Source organism: Coregonus lavaretus, assembly GCF_964263955.1.
Source record: "Coregonus lavaretus genome assembly, chromosome: 15".
Lineage (NCBI taxonomy): Eukaryota > Metazoa > Chordata > Actinopteri > Salmoniformes > Salmonidae > Coregonus > Coregonus lavaretus.
In genome coordinates this window covers 31,197,265-31,220,816 of record NC_140002.1, presented here as the reverse complement: position 1 = coordinate 31,220,816, position 23,552 = coordinate 31,197,265, and the positions used below count along the sequence as shown (strand labels likewise).

General features: G+C 45.5%; 1 protein-coding gene across 2 annotated transcripts in view; it reads right to left on the bottom strand.

Moving 5' to 3' along the window:
* LOC311142081 (glutamate receptor 3) overlaps positions 1-23,552 on the bottom strand; it is a gene marked incomplete at both ends in the record, with an annotated part of 112,891 nt that overhangs the window by 6,834 nt on the left and 82,505 nt on the right. For both annotated transcript variants that reach the window (XM_084177650.1, XM_084177649.1), the window contains 9 exons: positions 1,658-1,905; positions 6,412-6,610; positions 8,239-8,612; positions 10,135-10,341; positions 12,140-12,247; positions 14,225-14,329; positions 14,520-14,687; positions 15,226-15,387; positions 15,697-15,750. In XM_084177650.1, the coding sequence (XP_084033776.1) occupies positions 1,658-1,905; positions 6,412-6,610; positions 8,239-8,612; positions 10,135-10,341; positions 12,140-12,247; positions 14,225-14,329; positions 14,520-14,687; positions 15,226-15,387; positions 15,697-15,750 (1,625 nt within the window). The remainder of the gene's footprint in view (positions 1-1,657; positions 1,906-6,411; positions 6,611-8,238; positions 8,613-10,134; positions 10,342-12,139; positions 12,248-14,224; positions 14,330-14,519; positions 14,688-15,225; positions 15,388-15,696; positions 15,751-23,552) is intronic.

Here is a 23,552-nt window from a genome sequence, read left to right as displayed (position 1 = left end):
TTATTTCAACATTTTCAAGAAGTAAAATGAATAGTCTGATAATTTACACATCAGAGAAAAGTGTCTCAGCTCAACAAAATCGTCTTTGGATAGGCTCAAATGCATAAACATCTTGACAGCTTTACGAAATGAAATATTAAACAATATTACACAATACAGGCTTTTAATCCACACCAAAGACCATACCTAAATTGACTAATTATACATAGCCTAACTATAAAACGTGGGCGAGCATCCACACTGGAGGAAAGTTTATCGTTCTACAGTAGGCCTACATCTGTCAATCAACTGATGGCCCAAATCAGCTCATCAACTCAGCCAGGGAAACACAAACAGTAGGTTATTATCGGTTTTCACACCTTTCATTATGTGACAGTGGATAGGCTAACGGGTAGCCTACATAATGTAGCCTATTGGAATATAATCAAATAACAAGGGGCCTATTGCAACCATCAATACACTCTAAATTCACCCACACAACTGATCTCAATTGCAACCATTATTGGTCACCTCATTATTACTCCCTAAAAGATGATGACGGTGTTACCTAGTCCTGCTTGTGTAGCGGACATGAGTCGGTCATGGTCACGTGATGTGGTAGCCCCACCTGTGAACTTCAAAACCAGTGTCTGCCCTCGGCCCAAGAGTCTAAAACGGTCTAAGATGTTGGTTACTCCTGTGGGAGACCTTGGTTCATATCCCACGTGTTACACTTGCAACCAAAGTCTTTCAAGGTATCGCCCTCTGGTTGGTGTTGTCATTGGAACAACTTAGCCCTTTTTGAACAGACTAAGGGCGATTGACAAGCACTCCATACAATAGAAACATTTTTTTCCTCCTTTACTACGCAAATCTACTGTGGCAATTTACCCAACACTTTGTATGAATGGAAACTAATGTTGGTGTAGCCTACTGTTATTATTTTATTTGCTTCCTACTTGTGTTATCCAAAAGTGTCTGTTATGGTCATTTCTTATCAAGATCGGGGCTAGAATATCCCTGGACTGTCCATATTTCAAATGTGTAATTTAAATCAGGTAAATCGGGGGGATTGAGTTGTTTGTGCCAGAAAGGCGATGGCCGACATGGTAGGCCTATATGTGGGCCCCGAAGGCAGCGGCCCTAACCACTAGACCACCCCAGGCCACGATTGAACTCAATTTTGACAGTTCATTCGTAACCTTAGGATACACTTGACACTTCTATGTCGTAGCCTATTGGAGACCAATATCTATCTTGTGTTATTAAGCTATATAAAAACGACGGTTGTAGATGTGAATGGCTGAATTTCAGATACATTTATGTACATTTAAATGTTGCAGTAATAGGACCGGGGCCTAGCGAGCGATAACATTATTTTGATAGAAAGCCCTGATCCCAATGACTTGACTGCCCCTGCAAGGAGAGAAAGATTATTATTATTTTCAGGGATTCACAAGGCTCATTTGAATTTCCTGATGCAGCAGGAAAATTCTATGCGACAAAAGAGTGATCAAGTTAAGATCCGACATCCGTAATAAATACCTTTTACTTCCTGATGAACCTCAAAAAAGAAAAAGTAAGGAATGAGGAAGAAGAGAAATGGGACAACACGAGACATCAGGGTAGGTGGAATACTATAACAACATGGAGAATATTGTTATATTATCCCACCCACCTTAATGCTGAGCCTTTAGGTGTGGCCACACCGTATCCCTTAGAGTCGAGGTTGCCGCCAACTTTCATGGTGTCACAAGGTTTCCGCTGCTCAATGTACTCATTCATAGTGGATTCAAGAAGAAAGGCGAATTTGCCTTTCGACTTTCGCACTCGGGCAACCCCTTCTGGTGTGGTCTTGGCGAACACTGACGGTTCAGCCGATTTCATGTAAGACCACATTTTTTCATAAACTGCTATTTTGGAGCGCTGCATTTGGGGAGAGAGGGAGAGAGAAGACAAAAACAGGTTAGTGGTGTATTTAAAAAATGTAGACCATAGCATTCAGTGCTTAAATAACACACTTAAAACACACACATACACCTTCATATACAGTGTACATCTTTGCCATGAGTCATTAGAGTGCTGTGCTCCCAGAGAGCTGAGTAAAGGAGTTGTTGTAGTGGGCCTGTTGCCAACAGCAGATCTGAGGTCTGACAAGCTGGCAGCACACTACAAACAAAACTGCAGGGCCATGTTTCTCCTCAGCATTCATCGACAGGACGACCACTTGACTGACCACCTGCTCCCTTTCAACATCCCCCCTTCACCCCATGAGGTCACAAGACAGGAAGTGAGTCAGTGTGCCGTTTGACTTTGGGGTTCTGGAGGTGTCACCTGGATGGAACAGTGGGGCTGCTGCCACCTGGAGCAGCAAGATGATGTGCTGATAGGAAAACAGAGCCATGCCCTGCCCTGCCCTGGTCTGCCTCCTGCCCTGCCCAGACTGACTCACACCCAGGGAGCTGCGTCTAAAAATGGCCTTTGAGTGGCTGGCTAAACTAGGTTAATGTGACCTTCCGCCGAGTGACCGACTGAGTGGGGAAAACACTGACTGCCTGGGAGGAAACTTTGCAATGGAAGTTTTCACGATCAAAAAAGTAATGCGTATAAATAGCCTATTCATGGATTCAATTAGCAAGTGAATGCTTAATGCAGTGTCAACTTGGCAATTATATCTATGGCTATTGCCCAGGGCTCCAAATAACATCATATAATGTTGATAAATAGATTATACTATTTGATCTGAGAAGGTCCATTTCTGGCAAGTATTTGCTTGGTCATATCTTTTTCACTTTTTAATGAACAATGGGCTCACCATTATTAGCTGAATCAAGCTAAATCTAACATTACATATCAAATTACAGTATGGCTTGGCTACTGTGGACCATTGTGAATTGTAGTGTGAAATGTATGACTGTACTAACCAGATAAACAGATTGATCACATACAGCCAGCCGCCCGCCCACCCACCCACACACACACACATCCACACCCACCCACACACACACACACACACACACACACACACACACACACACACACACACACACACACACACACACACACACACACACACACACACACACACACACACACACACACACACACACACACACACACACAGACTAAGAAGGGCAAAATTAGCATAAAGCATATCTCACCTAATTCCTCTCTAATCCATATTGATTGTGCATTAAGCACCAGTTCTGGTGTGCTCTCCAAAATCAGTCTACAGACCCAGCAGGAGCTCTGAGGGGGGAAAAGTTTCCAAAGTTCCTGCTGGCTATTGACTGACTAATTAAGCTTTGGGGATATAATTAGCTGGACGTTCAGCTGTTTCTTCTATCAGGTGGTGGCACACCAGCGCAAACATAACAGACACTTTCTCATATTACTCTGAATTCAGTAAATCCTCATAGAACGTGTCAACCGGTTTAACAGAGGTGGCTGTATACAGAAAACCCAATGTCACTTCATTTCATGCGGAGTTAGCAGAATATGAATATATTACATGACTCTGACTGTCATAATTATGACACAAGTGCTGACAGAGTGCTGTGGGTCTGGGGAGGTGACAGCACCGTGACAGCTGATTTGGGATCCTAATAGTCTACAGAACCCCTAACGGCCTGAGACCCTCTTCACTGCTCCTCTGCTCTTTATTGGGAGGGATGAGCTTGACTCCTAATAAACTTGATGATTCCATCTTTGGACTGTAATGTAAACTATAAATAGGGCTGTTGAACATAATGAACACCTTGAACATAATGGCACTGTATCCTGTAGAGATGGCTGGTGTTCTCAGAACAACTGATATGTCAGGGAGTAGCATCAGATCAGGGGGTATTCAATAAATGAGCCAAATATGAGTCAACATGTTCATTATTAATCAAGAGAAAAACAAGCAATGCTGCAGTCAAAACATTAGTCTCTGATATGCATATTCACCATCTGCTGCTATGTTGGCATCAGCATCACTCTGCTCACATATTTCACCTAATATTCACAAATGTCAAGACTGTCATACCGTTCTCATCAGTGACAGTTGCTTTTACACTCACAGCACACCAATGAATTGAGTGAAATTGAGCTGACTTAGTATGTAATCTCGAACAATGGGGAGTCACCTTCCCTTACAACTTATTCCCAATATCACCCCCCAAGAGAAGTGAATTTTACCCCCTGCATCACACACTCATTTAAAGAGTACAGGGAGAGACCATATGGGAGGTGATTGCGGGGTTGGGGTTGCTCAGCGGGACATTCCGTGGAAGCTGTTGATTCTTATGCACCAACAGATGTTGAACCCTTATGGGTGTCTAGATCAAGGGCAAATATTTTCCACTGACAAAATCAGTGAAAATCTGCAGTACATTCAGCTCCTATTAATGCTATTTACACCTCCATGATTGTCCGGCAAAAGGAAGATTCAAATCGGTTTATCTTTTTGAAAAAGGGGCCTTTTGTGCAGCAGGGCCCTCAGCCCAGTTCTCAGGAAGAGAAGCCATAATAGACTGGAGGGAAGGGAACCTGAGCTGTCTCCACTGAAGGTAAGAGGGGAGATGGCATTTACACAATACAGGTGACATGAATGAATGTGACCAGAGAATCCTGTAAATTTCACGGAAGGTGCTTTAAATGTTAATACTGAAACCCCGGTGAGAGCACTTTTGTTATCACTTAAAACATATCAAGACAAATTATTTTCGGTATTATGTCAGATGGACTACAAGAGCCAAGTTTAAGACACCTGACCTGATCAGACTGATATTATGGATGTTATATATTATAGCATATGCATTGGACAGTAGTTACATGATAATATCTGCTCAATCCATTCTGAAAGATGGATGCATCTAACAGAACATCAATATCAATGCATTTCTGAATAAAATAAAGCTGTCTCCCTGCATTGTATCATGAAAATTTCAGCAGTAGCTGGATATGTAATGAATTTGGGGCCGTGATTGAATCACGCTTGACATTTCGGTGGGAGGGACCGTTCATGTAAATAATGGTAAATGACAGTGATAGTTCATGACAGGCTTAGCAATGCTGTGTAAACAGAGGGTAATGTCTGGGTAAAGATGTGTCCAGCTCCTCTGCTTGTGTTATTTGGTTTCAGCAATCATATGTGGGCTAAAGATCTCTTTTGTTCAAACGCAAATCTATATTCATCTATACTACAACATAAAAAAGCACATTGTAAGTAATTTCCCGGCCTCAGAATCCATTTGCAAAATAAATAAATATTAATGAGCAGATGAGCTGGCTCCCACAGTGCAACACAAACACCTCCAGCTGTCAGTCCATCTATCAACTCTCCATTTATGTGCTCTGAATGCTTCACGGCTGTTTGCTCAGGTCCACCCCACTGGCAATCCAAAGTAGGGATGAGTTGGCAAATAAATCATTTGCATTCTGTCTGTATGCAGAGTGCCTGTCCACATGCAATTCTTGGATGTTCTTCTGGACAGTTATACGACTGCCAAAAGTATTCAGATTTACTCTCTGGAAACAACATATGTAACTCAAACAAAAACCTGCAATTTCATTGGATTCATAATTCATTTCCTAGCATAAATCAGGATCTATAACATGCACATGCCTGCTTTGGAAATGAGATCTCTGAGCTCAGTTAATTTATCTTCATGTATCACATACAGGCTGCCATACCTAAGATTTTGTCAAACATATTTTTTTACCCTAGTCGGCTTGGGGATTCGAACCAGCAACCTTTCGGTTACTGGCCCAACGGTCTTAACCTCTAGGCAACCTGCTGCCCCATGACAATAAATGGAGAAAAAAAATGCAAGCACTTAAAATCAATTTCATATGTCTGAATATTATTCTTCCGACACATTGACAACAAAGGTGAGGGAGCAGTTGGGAGAGCATGTGATGTACTACGGTAAATCCTGAAAGGAGTGAGGGAGAGGAGGGAAAGTGAAGTTCAGCCATTTGAGGGATGACCTGCCAGTGTGTCATCAGAGCAGATTTCCATTTGCCTGGTGGCTATATGACTCTAATTAAGCAGCACATCTTTCCTGAAGAACATATTTAAAATGTATCTGGAGCCTCTATTTATTAATTAATCTCTCTCGCTCTCTCTCTCTCTCTCTCTCTCTCGCTCTCTCTCTCGCTCTCTCTCTCGCTCTCTCAAAAGTCCCCTGGAATGGCTGCTCAGTCGTTCACATGCAGACTCTGATAGCCACCTGTCTTGTGTATTGTAGCATGACTTTCTTAAATACTTCTTATCATAGCTACTTCCATATTTTCTGTCAGGTATCAAACATAACTAAATATCTATACCATTCCCTGTGCTCCTTCCTTTGATGTCTTGTCTGGGGTTTTTTACTACGTTTTTTTCTAACTGTAAAGAGACTTAAGTTGTGTCTGGGGAATAAACCCCCAGTTAGCTTAGTCACTCACCCTAAAGAACTCCTTGGTGGAGCCTGAGTCTAGGGTACCGTAGGCGATCTCTGTCTGCTTGGCCAGGTCCTCAGCACTCTCTATGGGAGACACCATCCTCTCCACTGTGAGGAAGGCAGCCAGGTTGGCCGTGTAGGAAGAGATGATGATAAGGGTGAAGAACCACCACACACCCCCCACGATTCTGCCCGACAGAGACCTGAGAGAGAGGGGATGAGGAGGACAGAGGGACGTGAGAGCAGGGTGCTCAAACCTACACACTGACAAAGGGATGGAGGCTGCCATGCGTTTGGAGTCCACTGATTCCTGTTTAGAGTCTGTGTATCTGCAGTCTGGGTATCACACACCACGTATTGACATAAATGCACCGCCTCAGAGCATTGCCATGGAATGATCTTGGATTTATGTCAAATCTCACCCACATACCTCAACGATAATGCTCTTTACACAGAGAAAAACATGGTGTTGCTGAAAGAGATGCTGTACCAGCCTGGTTGCTCTATGATGCTTGCCTGGAGGGCTGTGTTGTGGCTGAATGACACCACACACAAACACAGCAAGCAGAGGTTATTGTGCATCTGCTTCAATGAGGCTGACGATCCCCATTGGCAAGGTAACTACTAACCTTAAGCTTGCTGTAGTCTATCACGTAAACCGATACTCCAAGCGGGAGAGTGACATTTACTAAATCGTCTTCATCAAATCCGTGGCATTGACTCTTTTGGCATTTTATGGGCTCTTCAAATAGTACCAGACAGAAATGAAATCCTAACTCGCCACAGAATGTTTTGTGTTTCTTTCTGGGATTAATAGGATTAAATAGCTTGCCTTTTATTTAGAGGTGACTTTCTCCTACTCATGGAAGGCCACCACTCAGCTTTCAGTACGCAACACACTTCTATTTCTTGAGTAATGCTTCAAAACAAAAATCATTTTATCCTTTTCATGGAGACAGTAAGGTAAAATATAACTGAGGAACGAATCCGAACGATCCATGTTTAAGTGTTGATGTCAGAGGACCGTTACCCACCCTATAGCACTGTAGCCATCACTATTCAGGTGAGACTGATGCTCAGCTCTGATCAACATGGCCTGGAACACTCTGTCATTGATCTTCTTTCAGATGGACTAGAATGGCCTGACATCCCAGACAAGATGAGGAGGGACAGCTTGAACAATGACAGTCCCCCGAGAAGGAACAAGGGACACCCCACAACAGTGATGATGAGTGAATAGATGGACTGAATGAATGAAAAGAGGAGGGAGAGGACGTGACTTTTTGTCTATATGAAAAATAATGAAATTAGTCATGAGGTGGGGGCCAAATATAATGCTATTAAGGTGCTTCATCAGAGTGCAAATGCATAAAAATGTTTTCCACTTTAAATACATTATATGCACCAGGCTGATGACCACAAAATGGGACATGCAGCAAAAACACGGTAGCCCTCCAAGAGTCATCGGGAATAGGAGAAACTACTCAGGGATGTAATGACCCTGCGCATTTTACAGTCCCCGGCATGGTGGATATAAGTTATTTTATGGATGCGATGCATCACTGCTAGCATGCAGCCTGGAGAGAAAGAGTGAGAGAGTGAAGAATGGTGGGGGGGTGTTTGAAGAGTATGAGGGAGAGATGGAGTGTAGGTGGATGGGGTGGGCTGGATAGCAAAAAAGTCAAGACCAAACCCAAAAATAACATATACGCACCATGGCATTATGGGAGTTGTAGTGATTATGACCATAAAATGCAGAGAGATGGTACAGTATGTAGATGATGAGGATAGCTGAGTTTGAGGTGATGGAACATGGAGTACAGTAACCAACCTTGGCGAGATATCGCATCCTTGCTGCATGAAGGCGCCCAGGGAGAACCACAGGCTATTAAAAATCCCAAAGTCGTTTGGTGGGTCTGGAGGGCTCTGAGGGTCTTTGGCCTCGTCGTTTTCGTCCAGATGCCACTCATAGGGGCTGAAGCGGCTGACCAGGAAGAGCACCACGCTCACGCCGATATAGGCAAACACTATGCACATCCAGATCTCATAGGCCAGCGGGTCCAGGAAGGAGAACACGCCCGGCTTTGACTTTTGAGGCTTCTTTATCATAATGGAGATCCCCAGGCTCATAAAAGGCTTAGAGAAGTCTATCACCTCCTCTCGTACCAATGTTATAGTTAGAGGAGCCACTGCTATATCAGCTCTCTGGAAAAATGGGAACAGGCACAGGAGGAGTTAGTGGTTCAAAACAGAACACAGGCACATCACATCAAACTGCCTGTGTTATCAAAGCCTGACTTTGATTTTTTAAAAATAGAATGCCCATAAAAATGTATTGATCAAAATCTGGTCATCAGGCTATTTTTTATATCTCATTATGGCTATAACAGATTTATAATGTATTGATGAAACCAATGAGTAGAGATGGAGCATGGTAAAATGAAATGGTGGATTAGAACGATTAATGCATTTAATGTCAGATATGTTTAAGAAGAAAGTGAGACCCGCCAGCTTAAAATGGGACAATCTCAGTTAGCATTAGTAGTGGCTAATGTCTCTGCCTTAATCCAAAAGAGCACATTACTCAGTCAAATCCTTCTATGAAGTAGAAGGTATGGAAACAGGAGGTTGAAGAGCTAATGAAACAGCCCATGATATTTGAATCCGCCTGGAAAATTCAACTACTTTATCAGATTGTCTTCAAAGCCTCCTAGCCTTATTAGTGAAAATCGCAGATAGGTAATATATGTTCCCATTGATAGCTTTTCAGTTCCCAGAGTCAGAGTCACAACCGGACACGGCCTTGTCTTATAAATATGTAAATGCTATGCAAGGGCTGGGATCATCTTAGTGAGGATCATCCCTGTGAAAAACACAGCTCCCAGCCACTCCTTGTCTCAATATATCACTGGCTCATTTGCATGTGAATGGCTAATTAATGGTCTAGAGGATGCATTGTTGATGCAGAGAGGTGTCTCAGGGCTTGTACAAAGCCTGTCAATTATAACAGGGGATCATCTCTCTCTCTTTCAGCTCTCTGAAGAGGCACGGCTGTCATTTGGCAGAATGGTTGGTAAAATGTTCAATATGACAGGAATATGCTTTTTCGTGTTAAATTAAGATGCATTCAAATTATTGCTGCTTGCATTCAAACTGACACGCAGATGTCTTTCATTTTCACTTCCCAGTCTGTCTGTCATCTGTCCCTTAATGAAACATTAACCAGTTGGGGTTTTATGAAAGAAGAAAATGGGCTCATACTTACATATGCAGTGAGTGGTTCATAACATACAGTAATCAATCTTTCAATTAAGATCTGATTTATGGAGATACATATGGAGAAAAGCACACATCCAGTCAGTAGAGGATTGCGGGCCAGATCTGGTTGCTGGGTGGCACATATGGATCAGTGCTGCCACCGCAACAGTAAAAGGCCAGATCTGGTCCGAATGTGGGAGATGCGACCAGGGCGAGGGCAGGCACACTTTGCTTATGAGCCAGCTCTGGCTTGTGATATGTGACCCTAACAAGTACCCGTAGTTGCCGGGCCACTTTTGAATGAATGTGGGTCACATTCACCCTGCTGGGCAAGGTCTGTCCTTTTCATGCAGAAGATCTGGTTTAGGTGTGTAAACCAGATCTGGCCCACATACCTCAAGCCAGAGCTGGCCAAGCCCCCGTCCCTGTGTTGGTGACAGTGCTTCAGTACGTCGAGACTGTCACTTACCCCATATACCAGTTCACCCACCATCCCGTTCCACGTCTTGGTCTCTGGATCCCTTGCACCATACTTCCCGTCCGCAACTACTGACAGTTTGTATCTTATCCCCACATGTTTTGCAATTTCGGCAGCTAAATCGACACAGTAGCCTTCATATCTGTCATTCCCCTCCAGCGACAAGTAGTTTCGCTTGTACATCACATAAGGAGACTCCTGTTAATTAAACATAATGTTGAGTTTATAACATGCACACATTCCATTCACAGAGGCCAGTCCTCTTGAGGCCAGTCCTCTTTAACCCGCATGCACACATGCATGGATGACACACACACACAGACATAGACAGACATAGACAGACATAGACAGACACAGAGCACAAGGACAGGAAATACAAACAGAACAGCATGGACAAGAAGCGCCATACGGAGTTGGTCACACGGGCATGCAGCGGGCTAGAGGTAGGGCCGGCCCGGAAGGGCCAGTGGGGTTAGTAAGGCCTATGACAGACAGGCATAAAGGGGGAAGGAGTGGGGCTGGTTCTCTCAGCAGGATTCCTCATGCTAAACCCAGCTACAAATCTAAGGAGGAAGGGGCCGGGTGGAGGGTGCATACGCTTTGCATCGGCTTACTAGGACAGGGACAGGTTGAACAGGGATTGAGACACTTTCCAGTTCATCAAGTAAATGGCAGTGATTGGCGAGGGATTAAAGTAGTGCTAGTTCTTATTGCAACACCATCAAACACATAGATGAATGTGTTGGGAGGCTGCATCATCCAACTAATCAAACCAACTCCTGAGCTTATCTTCCATACAGAATACACTGGGAGGAGTGAATACACGTGCTTGGCTCTTCAAACACTGAGGTGGGGTTGGTTTTCTTTTAGGCTTGGCTCCAAAATCAAAAGTGTCAGGAACATAAGGGATGCCAGTGGGTAAAACAATGGTCAATTTCTTTATTTCTGTGCTGAAGTTATCTTTTCACCTCTCTGTGCTATTAGGACTGGGTTCCAAAATAATAAAGTAAAATACAGCTAATTCTGATGCATAATGAGATGACCATCGTCAATTTACAATGTCAATAGACTAACGCATGATCACTACATGAGTGGTGTAACGATATTGCTATCAAAACATTACAATGGTCCTACCATTTCCCTGTGTATATCAGAAGTATCCTTAGTATTTATGAGTGTGATCATGACATGCTTACATCTAGATGATATTGCCTGACTTTCGTATTCTGAATTTGCCTAAGATGAGGACATAATAGGCAGAGTCAGAAAGAAGGCCATCGTTTTAAATGTAAGATAAGGCTTACCTTATTTTACATTTAAAAATGACCAATGTATTCTTACTAACTGTATATACATCCTGCTGATTTTTATTAATCTCTCTGCTTGAACTAAAAATACCTTATCTATAATATCTCTAACTATCCCTGACCTTTGACCCCTAATATCTCTGGATATTGGAGGAAGCCGCAGAGGTTATACTTCAGTACAGAACTCATAATGGTCGATTCAAAATAGATTTGAACAAGGGGATAAACAAACCAAAGCTTTTTATGTCCTCCTCAAATGGCAGTTATTTTGCGTCCCCAGAGAGAAACAATTTATCATTACAGGACGTTTTGTTGTATCTATCCCCGTCATCATTGACCATTTACTTAATGAGTAAGAAACAGGTTTTTACTTACGTACGTATGCACTGAATGTGTATTAGATGAAGTCTATAGGCTCTAACTAGTTTCATTACCAAAGCCGTTATTGTGATGTCACTGCTACAACAGGCCACCGTAATATGGAAAATCAAAATGCTTTATCACCCACACGGATACAGTTGAAACACTCTTTGTGCATCGACTGTTTCAACATGTAGTGAGTGGATGGAAAGCAACTCAAAAGAAAATAGTTCTACCCTCCCAGGACAGAATGTAACAATGGACACCTTGACCTTGAGTGGCAGAATTTTTTAGAGGTGGAACATTTAAAATCTGCTTGGAAAGTGTACCATAATAGTAGTGACCACAATCGTTCGGTTTTCCACAGAAGAGGACTCGTTGGTGACCTGCGCATCCACAATATATACATATTTTTCATATTCATTCCAGTACCCGGTCTGAAAGTGACAGAAACATCATAGTTATTACAAGAAACAGCCATTTAAAAGACATTTGCAAGTAAAGCCTCCAAGTGCAGTTGGCAGGTGAGCATGTCTGATGAGAGTCTTGGCCTGAAGGGGGGTATGTGATGATACGTGAGATAAAAAGCCCTGTACTGGCGCTGTGCTTGGAGATGAAGCTCCAACCTCTGCTACAGATACAGTGGGGGAAAAGAGCATTCAACTCTCAGCTAATCTCCCTCTCAGTCACTGGTCCTTTACATAACCATACATTACTGCTCATCAAATCCCACTGGGCAAAACTGGTTGAATCAATGTTGTTTCCACGTCATTTCAACCTCCAACAATGTATGTGATTAAGTTGAATCAACATGGAAAACTCATTGGATTCGCAAAAAGTCATCAACGTAAGGGAATTTCGTCATTTCTTTCACCAAACTTTTAACCTAATTCCAATGAGATGGTGAATTTTTTTGTTGATTTCACGTTGAATACACAATAGTTGACAACTCAACGTTGAACTGACGTCTGTGCCCAGTGGGATGCTCCTCGCATGCTGCTTGGCAATACTAATACCAGAAAAAAAAAAAGAATAAATATGTCTTATTCAGCCATAAGCTATTTCAGTTGCAATTTACAGAGTGAGGGCTTCTGCTCATCAAATCAAATCAAATGTTATTTGTCCCATCCACGTGTTTAGCAGATGTTATAGCGGGTGGAGCGAAATGCTTGTGTATATGTATAAACATTAAGCATATGTAGAGCTGCTACTAAAAATGTACATCTGACATCTGTGAACCTATTCAATAACTGCTGAGATTTACAAAATGTCTATTCATTTGTTCTAGCTATCTGTTCAGTTTTTTTCTGTTCTGCTGTTCTTTTCCGTTCTGTTGTATTCTATTATTTTCTCTGTTCTGTTCAATTTTCATTCTCTCCTCACTCAGCTCTCACTGCAGATTGCCTCACAGTGTGTGTACACCTATGGGTCGCTGTGTTGCAGTGGGCCAGATGAGCTGAGCTATGTGGACAATGTGGGGGCACCTCCTTTTGGTCCTAGATTTTGTGGGCACCCCGTCAGAGTTCAGAGCCAAAGAGCTACCATGGCGACAGCGCCCGAATCGTAGGCCAGTATGTGTGGGGGGTAGTGGGGTTACTGGCTAATATAATATCACTACTCCAGACAGCCTTGGTGTATCCCCTTTCTGGCCCCCTCTGCCCCAGGTATGACAGAGCACAAAGGGAGCATGCAGGACGAGGTCATGGAGTCATGCTAATGTTTAACTACTAAAATATTTAATGTGTAATTACTTGTGTATTGATATTTACAGTCCATATAACTGAGCTAGCTTAACATGTAATCTCAGTTAGAAAGAAAGAAAGAAAGAAAGAAAGAAAGAAAGAAAGAAAGAAAGAAAGAAAGAAAGAAAGAAAGAAAGAAAGAAAGAAAGAAAGAAAGAAAGAAAGAAAGAAAGAAAGAAAGAAAGAAAGAAAGAAAGAAAGAAAGAAAGAAAGAAAGAAAGAGGACTGGTATGACTTAAACTGCATACTGTGTACTATCCTACTACATACTATTTAGAACATCCTGTTTAATGAAATTGAAGCAACAAATATCAACATACTTGGCTCATCCATACTGAGAATGCATAATCTAATGTGCAATTGTGTTGATTCCCACCATTCATTCATTTTGGTACAGCGTGTCACCATGTCTGATTATCAGCTGTTGTCAAAAACACGTGGGGGAAAAAAAATCTATTCTCTTCCTTAAGTGTGCATCGAATTATACTAGATGAAAAGCCGAAATGAGTGTGACATCCTGGCATTTAAAGCATACTCAATTTTCACATACTATAAAACTTTATATTTTCGCCTACCCAAAATTCCTACCATTTAGAATGTATGGGTATTGGAGAAACATTTCATTATTCATTGTAATCCGCATGTTAAGCCACTGTACTGCTTTCTACTTACCTTCTTGGGCCCCCCTACTTTCATCTCATACACATCGACGCTGTAGTTGGCTCTCCGACCGAACGAGTCAAACTGGATATTCCCTGTCATACCTTGTACCTGGACCTGCCAAGCACACCATGACACAAGGAACCGTAATAACCTTCACAAAACAACCACTCTGCTTGGTTTGTAAGCAGAATTCAGAATTCAACAGAATAAGTAAAGATAGTCAAGATATAGTCAAAATATCCTACTATATTTTAAAGGCATGGTAACAGGGGTACACCTGGGCATCTGTGAAGATCCCTCCTACCATTTTGAGTGCTCTCTCTATGTCAATGCCTTGGCTCCAGGGCACAGCCGGGTTGGCCAGGCAGTCCCCAGCGCTTCCCCTCCGGGACACGTCCACCCTCTGCCTCCGCAGGTACCGGAAGGCCTCTGCCAGTACCAGCACGGCATCATGGGTCAGTGCCGACGTGTACTGAAACACAACCACCACAGCAGATCATGACATTATGAGAGCAGTCCAAAGGGTACTTGCTGGTTTGTGTAATGAGCACGCTTACATATAAAGCACAATGTGAAAATTGAATAAATTGTGAAAATGAGTCTATCAAGTAGGTACAGCAGTAGCTGAACAGCCCACTGCTACTCTGCCTCAAGGTTTGTTTTATTCAGGAGTAATTGGTGATTGGCAGTCTGCTGCTGCCTGATATGCCAAAGCTAGTTCATACTGTAGTACTTTCAAACCGAAAACCTATTTTTGCCACTTTGATTTTACTATTGCCTCACTGACAGTTTATCTGGTTAAATTTGACAAAAGCTTTTAAGTAGAATAGTACAGCCTTCCTTTTGACAAGAGAGTGAAAATGTTATGTCTTTGATACTGCTAGAGAAACACAGATAGATGAACAGATAGGCAGAGAAAAAGGGCCAGAAGTAGATATGGGCAGAGAGAAGGATGTTTCATGCTGTAAATAAAACTTCCACACAACATTGACAGCTGTGTGGTACTGTACCTTCAGTGGTGTGCCTTTAGCCTCAGGAAACTCCCTCTCGTCTAGGCGTTCCCAGCGCTGGAGGAACTGTGTGACTATAGGGTTCTCTGGGTTGATGATCTGGAAGCCTGTTATGTTGGCTCCTCCAGCAAACACTTTGTCCAGGCTCATGTTAGCGAAGCCCTGCAGTGAAACCAGAGGTACCCAACAACATGCAGGCATCAAACAATCTGTCCCCAACAACTGGGTTCATCTGTATGGCCTTTACAGTTAAAAAAGGAAAGTGTTTTCTGAGATATTGTGTTCTGGATAACGGTGCAAGCTAAGCATAAAAAGTTCAAACTTTCTTGTTGGTGCTGATAATGTGTGTTCTTATTTGTTCGTAAAAGTACAGTTTGTTCAAATTCCATATTCCAAATCCCATTTTCTCATAAATGTTTGAGACAGCCCCTGAGAGAGAGGAGGGCTGTTGTGTTGTGCTACTCTACTCACCAGGTTAGCCAGGATGTAGTGGTAGCCTCTGCTGTTCTTCCCCAGGGTCACTACCTGCAGGAGAAACAACATCACAGTTAGAACATTTACATTTACATTTAAGTCATTTAGTAGACGCTCTTATCCAGAGTGACTTACATGAGCAATTAGGGTTAAGTGCCTTGCTCAAGGGCACATCGGAAAACATATGGAATAAGGTACTCTGGTCAGATGAGACTGAAATTGAGCTTTTTGGCCATCAAGGAAAACGCTATGTCTGGCGCAAACCCAACACCTCTCATCACCCCGAGAACACCATCCCCACATTGAAGCATGGTGGGGGCAGCATCATGCTGTGGGGATGTTTTTCCATCGGCAGGGACTGGGAAACTGGTCAGAATTGAAGGAATGATGGATGGCGCTAAATACAGGGAAATTCTTGAGGGAAACCTGTTTCAGTCTTCCAGAGATTTGAGACTGGGACGAAGGTTCACCTTCCAGCAGGACAATGACCCTAAGCATACTGCTAAAGCAACACTTGAGTGGTTTAAGGGGAAACATTTAAATGTCTTGGAATGGCCTAGTCAAAGCCCAGACCTCAATCCAATTAAGAATCTGTGGTATGACTTAAAGATTGATGTACACCAGCGGAACCCTTCCAACTTGAAGGAGCTGGAGCAGTTTTGCCTTGAAGAATGGGCAAAAATCCCAGTGGCTAGATGTGCCAAGCTTATAGAGACATACCCCAAGACACTTGCAGCTGTAATTGCTGTAAAGGTGGCTCTACAAAGTATTGACTTTGGGGGGGTGAATAGTTATGCACGCTCAAGTTTTCTGTTTTTGTGCCTTATTTCTTGTTTGTTTCACAAGAAAAAATATTTTGCATCTTCAAAGTGGTAGGCATGTTGTGTACATCAAATTATACAAACCCCCAAAAAATCCATTTTAATTCCAGGTTGTAAGGCAACAAAATAGGAAAAATGCCAAGGGGGTGAATACTTTTGCAAGCCACTCAAATCAAATCAAATCAAATTTTATTGGCCACATGCGCCGAATACAACAGGTGCAGACATTACAGTGAAATTCTTACTTACAGCCCTTAACCAACAGTGCATTTATTTTTAATAAAAAAGTAGATTAAAAAAAAAAAGTGTTGAGAAAAAAAGAGCAGAGGTAAAATAAAATAACAGTAGGGAGGCTATATATACAGGGGGGTACCGGTGCAGAGTCAATGTGCGGGGGCACCGGCTAGTTGAGGTAGTTGAAGTAATATGTACAAGTGGGTGACTATGCATAAATAATTAACAGAGTAGCAGCAGCGTAAAAATATGGTGTGGGGGGGGGGGGGGGCAGTGCAAATAGTCCGGGTAGCCATGATTAGCTGTTCAGGAGTCTTATGGCTTGGGGGTAGAAGCTGTTGGGAAGTCTTTTGGACCTAGACTTGGCACTCCGGTACCGCTTGCTGTGCGGTAGCAGAGAGAACAGTCTACGACTAGGGTGGCTGGAGTCTTTGACAATTTTGAGGGCCTTCCTCTGACACCGCCTGGTATAGAGGTCCTGGATGGCAGGAAGCTTGGCCCCAGTGATGTACTGGGCCGTACGCACTACCCTCTGTAGTGCCTTACGGTCGGAGGCCAAGCAGTTGCCATACCAGGCGGTGATGCAACCAGTCAGGATGCTCTCGATGGTGCAGCTGTATAATTTTTTGAGGATCTGAGGACCCATGCCGAATCTTTTCAGTCTCCTGAGGGGGAATAGGCTTTGTCGTGCCCTCTTCACGACTGTCTTGGTGTGTTTGGACCATGATAGTTTGTTGGTGATGTGGACACCAAGGAACTTGAAGCTCTCAACCTGTTCCACTACAGCCCCGTCGATGAGAATGGGGGCGTGCTCAGTCCTCTTTTTTTTCCTGTAGTCCACAATCATCTCCTTTGTCTTGGTCACGTTGAGGGAGAGGTTGTTATCCTGGCACCACATGGCCAGGTCTCTGACCTCCTCCCTATAGGCTGTCTCATCGTTGTCGGTGATCAGGCCTACCACTGTTTGTCGTTGGCAAACTTAATGATGGTGTTGGAGTCGTGCCTGGCCATGCAGTCATGGGTGAACAGGGAGTACAGGAGGGGACTGAGCACGCACCCCTGAGGGGCCCCCGTGTTGAGGATCAGTGTGGCAGATGTGTTGTTACCTACCCTTACCACCTGGGGGCGGCCCGTCAGGAAGTCGAGGATCCAGTTGCAGAGGGAGGTGTTTAGTCCCAGGATCCTTAGCTTAGTGATGAGCTTTGAGGGCACTATGGTGTTGAATGCTGAGCTGTAGTCAATGAATAGAATTCTCACGTAGGTGTTCCTCTTGTCCAGGTGGGAAAGGGCAGTGTGGAGTGCAATAGAGATTGCATCATCTGTGGATCTGTTGGGGCGGTATGCAAATTGGAGTGGGTCTAGGGTTTCTGGGATAATGGTGTTGATGTGAGCCATGACCAGCCTTTCAAAGCACTTCGTGGCTACAGACGTCAGTGCTACGGGTCGGTAGTCATTTAGGCAGGTTATCTTAGAGTCCTTGGGCACGGGGACTATGGTGGTCTGCTTGAAACATGTTGGTATTACAGACTCAGTCAGGGACATGTTGAAAATGTCAGTGAAGACACTTGCCAGTTGGTCAGCACATGCTCGGAGTACACGTCCTGGTAATCCGTCTGGCCCTGCGGCCTTGTGAATGTTGACCTGCTTAAAAGTCTTACTCACATCGGCTACGGAGAGCGTGATCACATAGTCATCCGGAACAGCTGGTGCTCTCATGCATGCTTCAGTGTTGCTTGCCTCGAAGCGAGCATAGAAGTGGTTTAGCTCGTCTGGAAGTCTTGTACTGTACTCTATTCATCTACTGTTCCAAGAAGACACAATAGAACCTGAATGCATCTATTAGTTCTCAGTAGTAGAGCGTGGATCCACTTGGTCAAAGTTGTGGGTCTCCAGTCTATTTGCACTAATGAGCAAATATAGTGCACCACCACCATCCCCATCAGTGAAATTTGTTGAGCAGCAGAAACCGCACAGACTCAACTGTCATCTTTCAGTTCAAAAACAAACAAACCAGAATAATTGGCTTTCTTAAATAAGGTTCCTTGGGTAATGTCTGATACGTATATGAGTGTGTTTATCTTACAGGGTCTGGGTATGTGTTTGCATGTGTGTGTGTGTGTGTGCATGGGTGAGACTTGTGCTGCAATGACAATGCTTGTTCCTTTGCATTACCGTCAATGTGTAAAATAAGGTCAGGACTGAAGGCCCGCAGAAAAATTCCCCTTTCATAACACAACTGCCTGCTCAAATGTAAAGTGCTCTCTGCCATTTTCTGCTGTAGCTGTATATGCCACAGGGCTGTATTATAGACTTAATTAGGAACAAAACTGTTCTCTCCCAGTGATAGCGGGCAGGCGGGCATGAACAACCAACGCTAGCTGTTGTGTTTACTCTAATGCAGGGGCCTTCACTGGGGAAGGGGGGGGGGGGTTTATCATTGGAATGTGATACAAAACAAGGCAATGGTGTGCTTTAGGACCATGCAGACGCCTCTGAGTGGTCGGGTAGGCTGTTTGGAGTGTTAATCTGACTGGATAAAAATAATTATTATTATTACGTCCCCCCCCACTTCTAAAACCAAAGTTGCGCCCCTGCTCTAATGACTAGTTCAGGCTTAGTTACCGCACCAAAGTTACTCTGAGATAGGTTACCAAACTTCTCATTCTTAATCCCTGGCAGAACGGAACAGAGTAGAACAGCAAGGTGGTTTCATCATGGAGATACTGTCCATCCAGTCCAGTACTGAGAGGGTGGAGAAAGGGAGTTCATTTTTACTTTATTTTCACTGTCTTTTTAGGCTTCCTCCCCCACAGTTTTGACAAGGATGCTCTCTACGTGTCAGCCACTGCAACTCTATTGAATATCAAACATTCAGTGTTACTGTCACGGTTTCGGCCGAGGCTGCTCCTCCTCCTTGTTCGGGCAGGCTTCGGCGGTCGTCGTCCCCGGAGTACTAGCTGCCACCGTTCGATGTTTCATGTTTGTTTGGTTTTGTCTGTTTGTACACCTGTCCCTTGTTAGTGTTTGATTTTGTTTCCTATTTAGTTATCGTGTGTTGGGTCAGGTGTTATGTGTGATTGTTATGTCAGCTGTTACTGTTGATGGGTTTTCTCTCTCGTATTGTTTGTTGTCGAGAGTCCGCACTGCGTGCGCCTTTTCTTGTTTTTACGCACTGTTGTGTGTGTGTGCGTAATTTGTTCTTGCCTCCCGGTTGGGTTGGCTATTCACCTGTTTGGAGTTCTATTTTGGATTACTAAAGTCTGTTGACGAACACCCTTGTTCCTGCGCTTGATTCCCTGCACCACATCCACACTCAGCGTTCTGACAGAATCACACATCAACCCATGGAATCAGCAGGAGCAACCGCGCCAACGGACATTATGGAGGACCGTCTTCGTGGGCAGGAGGACAGGATCAACCAGATCGGTCAAGCCCTGGATCGGGTGATGAACACTCTCCACCGATGGGAAAGCAGCGGGGTACCCACGCCCCCACCTACCGGACCATTCCCATCGGTCAGTCCTCCTGTCCCCCTTCCGGAACCCAGCGGGATTCGGCTCTCGCTCCCGAGGGCGTACGACGGCTCCGCTGCCGGGTGTCAAGGGTTCCTGCTGCAAGTGGAGCTCTACCTCGCCACCGTACACCCGGCGCCCTCGGGACACGAGAGCGTCTCCGCCCTCATCTCCTGTCTCACCGGCAAGGCGTTGGAGTGGGCCAACGCCGAATGGAGGAGAATAGACGCCGCTACTATTACCTATGCGGAGTTCTCCCGCCGCTTCCGTGCCGTGTTTGACCATCCACCCGAAGGGAAGGCGGCGGGGGAGCGTCTGTTCTACCTCCGACAGGGGATGAGGAGCGCACAGGATTTTGCTGTGGAGTTCCGGACTCTAGCGGCAGATGCAGGGTGGAATGAGCGGGCCCTCATAGACCACTTCCGCTGCAGCCTCCGGGAGGACGTCCAGAGAGAGTTGGCGTGCAGGGATACCACGTTGTCGTTTGACCAACTGGTCGACATGGCCATTCGGCTGGACACCCTGCTCGCCACCCGTGGACGTCCCGGGTGGGGGTTGCACATTCCACCTTCCGGCACCTCCGAGCCGAGCCCTATGGAGCTCGGAGGTGCTGGCGCTAGAGAACGGAGGAGTAGGAACCCGAGGGGGGCCGTTCCCTGCACCAACTGTGGCCGTGGAGGGCACACCGCGGCTAGGTGTTAGGGAAGGTCCCCCGGTGGAGGTGAAGGCAGGCCACGCATTGGGGAGTCCTCCCAGGTGAGTAGGCGCCCTACTTACCCAGAGCTTTCTGTCGTTCACATAACCTTGCCTGTTTGTTTTCCACAGGTTGCACCTCGTTCCCAGCATAAGGCGCTCGTAGATTCAGGCGCAGCTGGGAATTTTGTAGATCGCCAGTTCTGTGTAGAGTTAGGGATTCCTCTCCTTCCCGTTGATCAGCCTTTCCCTGTACATGCCCTAGATAGCCGTCCGTTAGGATCTGGGTTGATTAGGGAGGTCACAGCGCCCCTTAAGATGGTGACGCAGGGGGGTCATGAGGAGACGATTCAGCTCTATCTGATTGACTCTCCTGCGTATCCGGTGGTGCTGGGGCTTCCCTGGTTGATTACCCATGACCCTACTATTTCGTGGCGAGAGAAAGCTCTTAAAGGGTGGTCTGCTCAGTGTGAGGGGCTGTGTCTGGGTGTTTCCATAGGGGCGACCTCGGTGGAAAGTCCGAATCTAATGCCAGCACTGCATATTCCCCCCGAGTATGAGGATTTGAAACTGGTGTTTAGTAAGACTAGGGCGGCGCAGCTGCCGCCTCATAGACAGGGGGATTGTGCGATAGATCTCCAGTCAGGAGCAGCCCTCCCGCGGAGCCATGTGTATCCCTTGTCTCAAGAGGAGAGGAAGGCGATGGAAACTTACATCGCCGAGTCTCTGAGACAGGGATACATACGGGCCTCCACTTCACCCGCTTCCTCGAGCTTCTTTTTTGTGAAGAAAAAAGATGGAGGTTTGCGCCCGTGTATTGATTACCGCGGTCTCAATCAGATTACGGTGAAGTACAGTTATCCACTTCCTCTGATTGCGACTATGACGGAGTCATTACACGGTGCTCAGTTCTTCACAAAATTGGATCTCAGGAGCGCATATAACTTGGTGCGCATTAGAGAGGGCGATGAATGGAAGACAGCATTTAGCACGACCTCCGGTCATTACGAGTATCTCGTCATGCCATATGGGTTAATGAATGCTCCCTCAGTCTTCCAATCCTTTGTAGATGAGATTTTCCGGGACATGCAGGGGCAGGGAGTAGTCGTGTACATAGACGATATTCTGGTGTACAGTTCTACCCGAGCTGAGCATGTAGCCCTGGTGCGCCGAGTGTTGAGGAGACTGTTGGAGCATGACCTATATGTCAAGGCAGAGAAATGTCTGTTCTTTCAGAAGTCGGTCTCCTTTTTGGGTTATCAGTTGTCTGCGTCAGGGGTGAAGATGGAGGTTGACCGGGTGTCAGCTGTGCGTAATTGGCAAACCCCAACCACTGTGAAAGAGGTGCAACAGTTCTTGGGTTTTGCGAATTATTACCGGAGGTTTATTCGGGGTTTTGGACAGATGGCAGCTCCCATAACGTCTCTGTTGAAGGGGGGTCCGGTGCGCTTGCGGTGGTCTGCTGAGGCGGACAGGGCTTTTGGGAGACTGAAGGACCTGTTTACCTCGGCGCCGGTGTTGGCGCATCCGGATCCCGCTTTACCATTCCAGGTAGAGGTAGACGCGTCCGAGGCCGGTATTGGGGCCGTCCTCTCACAACGGTCTGGCACACCACCTAAGCTCCGCCCCTGTGCCTTTTATTCTAAGAAGCTCAGTCCGGTGGAGCGGAATTATGACGTAGGGGACAGGGAGCTGTTAGCCGTGGTACAGGCCCTAAAGGTGTGGAGGCATTGGCTTGAGGGGGCTCAACACCCTTTCCTCATTTTGACGGACCACCGTAACCTGGAGTACATCCGGGCAGCTAGGAGACTGAATCCTCGCCAGGCCCGCTGGACTATGTTTCTAGCCCGGTTTGTGTTTAAAATCACTTACATCCCTGGGTCCCAGAACGGGAAGGCAGATGCCCTGTCTCGGCGGTATGACACGGAGGAGAGGTCCGTTGAGCCCACTCCCATACTACCAAAGTCTTGTCTGGTGGCACCGGTGGTATGGGAGGTCGATGCAGAGATCGAGCGGGCGTTACGCACCGACCCAAGTCCTCCACAGTGTCCAGTGGGTCGGACGTACGTTCCGCTCGAGGTACGCGATCGCCTCATTTATTGGGCTCATACGTCCCCCTCCTCTGGACATCCAGGTATCGGCCGGACAGTTCACTGCCTTAGCACTAAGTACTGGTGGCCAACGTTAGCCAGGGATGTGAGGGTTTATGTCTCCTCCTGTTCGGTGTGTGCACAGTGTAAGGCGCCCAGACATTTGCCCAGGGGTAAGCTACAACCCCTGCCCGTTCCACAACGACCCTGGTCCCACCTCTCGGTGGACTTTGTTACAGACCTTCCCCACTCACAGGGGAATACTACCATCCTGGTCGTTGTGGATCGGTTCTCAAAGGCCTGTCGTCTCCTTCCCATGCCGGGTCTCCCTACTGCCCTACAGACCGCTGAGGCTCTGTTTACCCATGTCTTCCGGCATTACGGGGTACCCGAGGATATAGTGTCTGATCGAGGCCCCCAGTTCACCTCCAGAGTGTGGAGAGCCTTTATGGAACGGTTGGGGGTTTCGGTGAGCCTTACCTCGGGTTACCACCCGGAGAGTA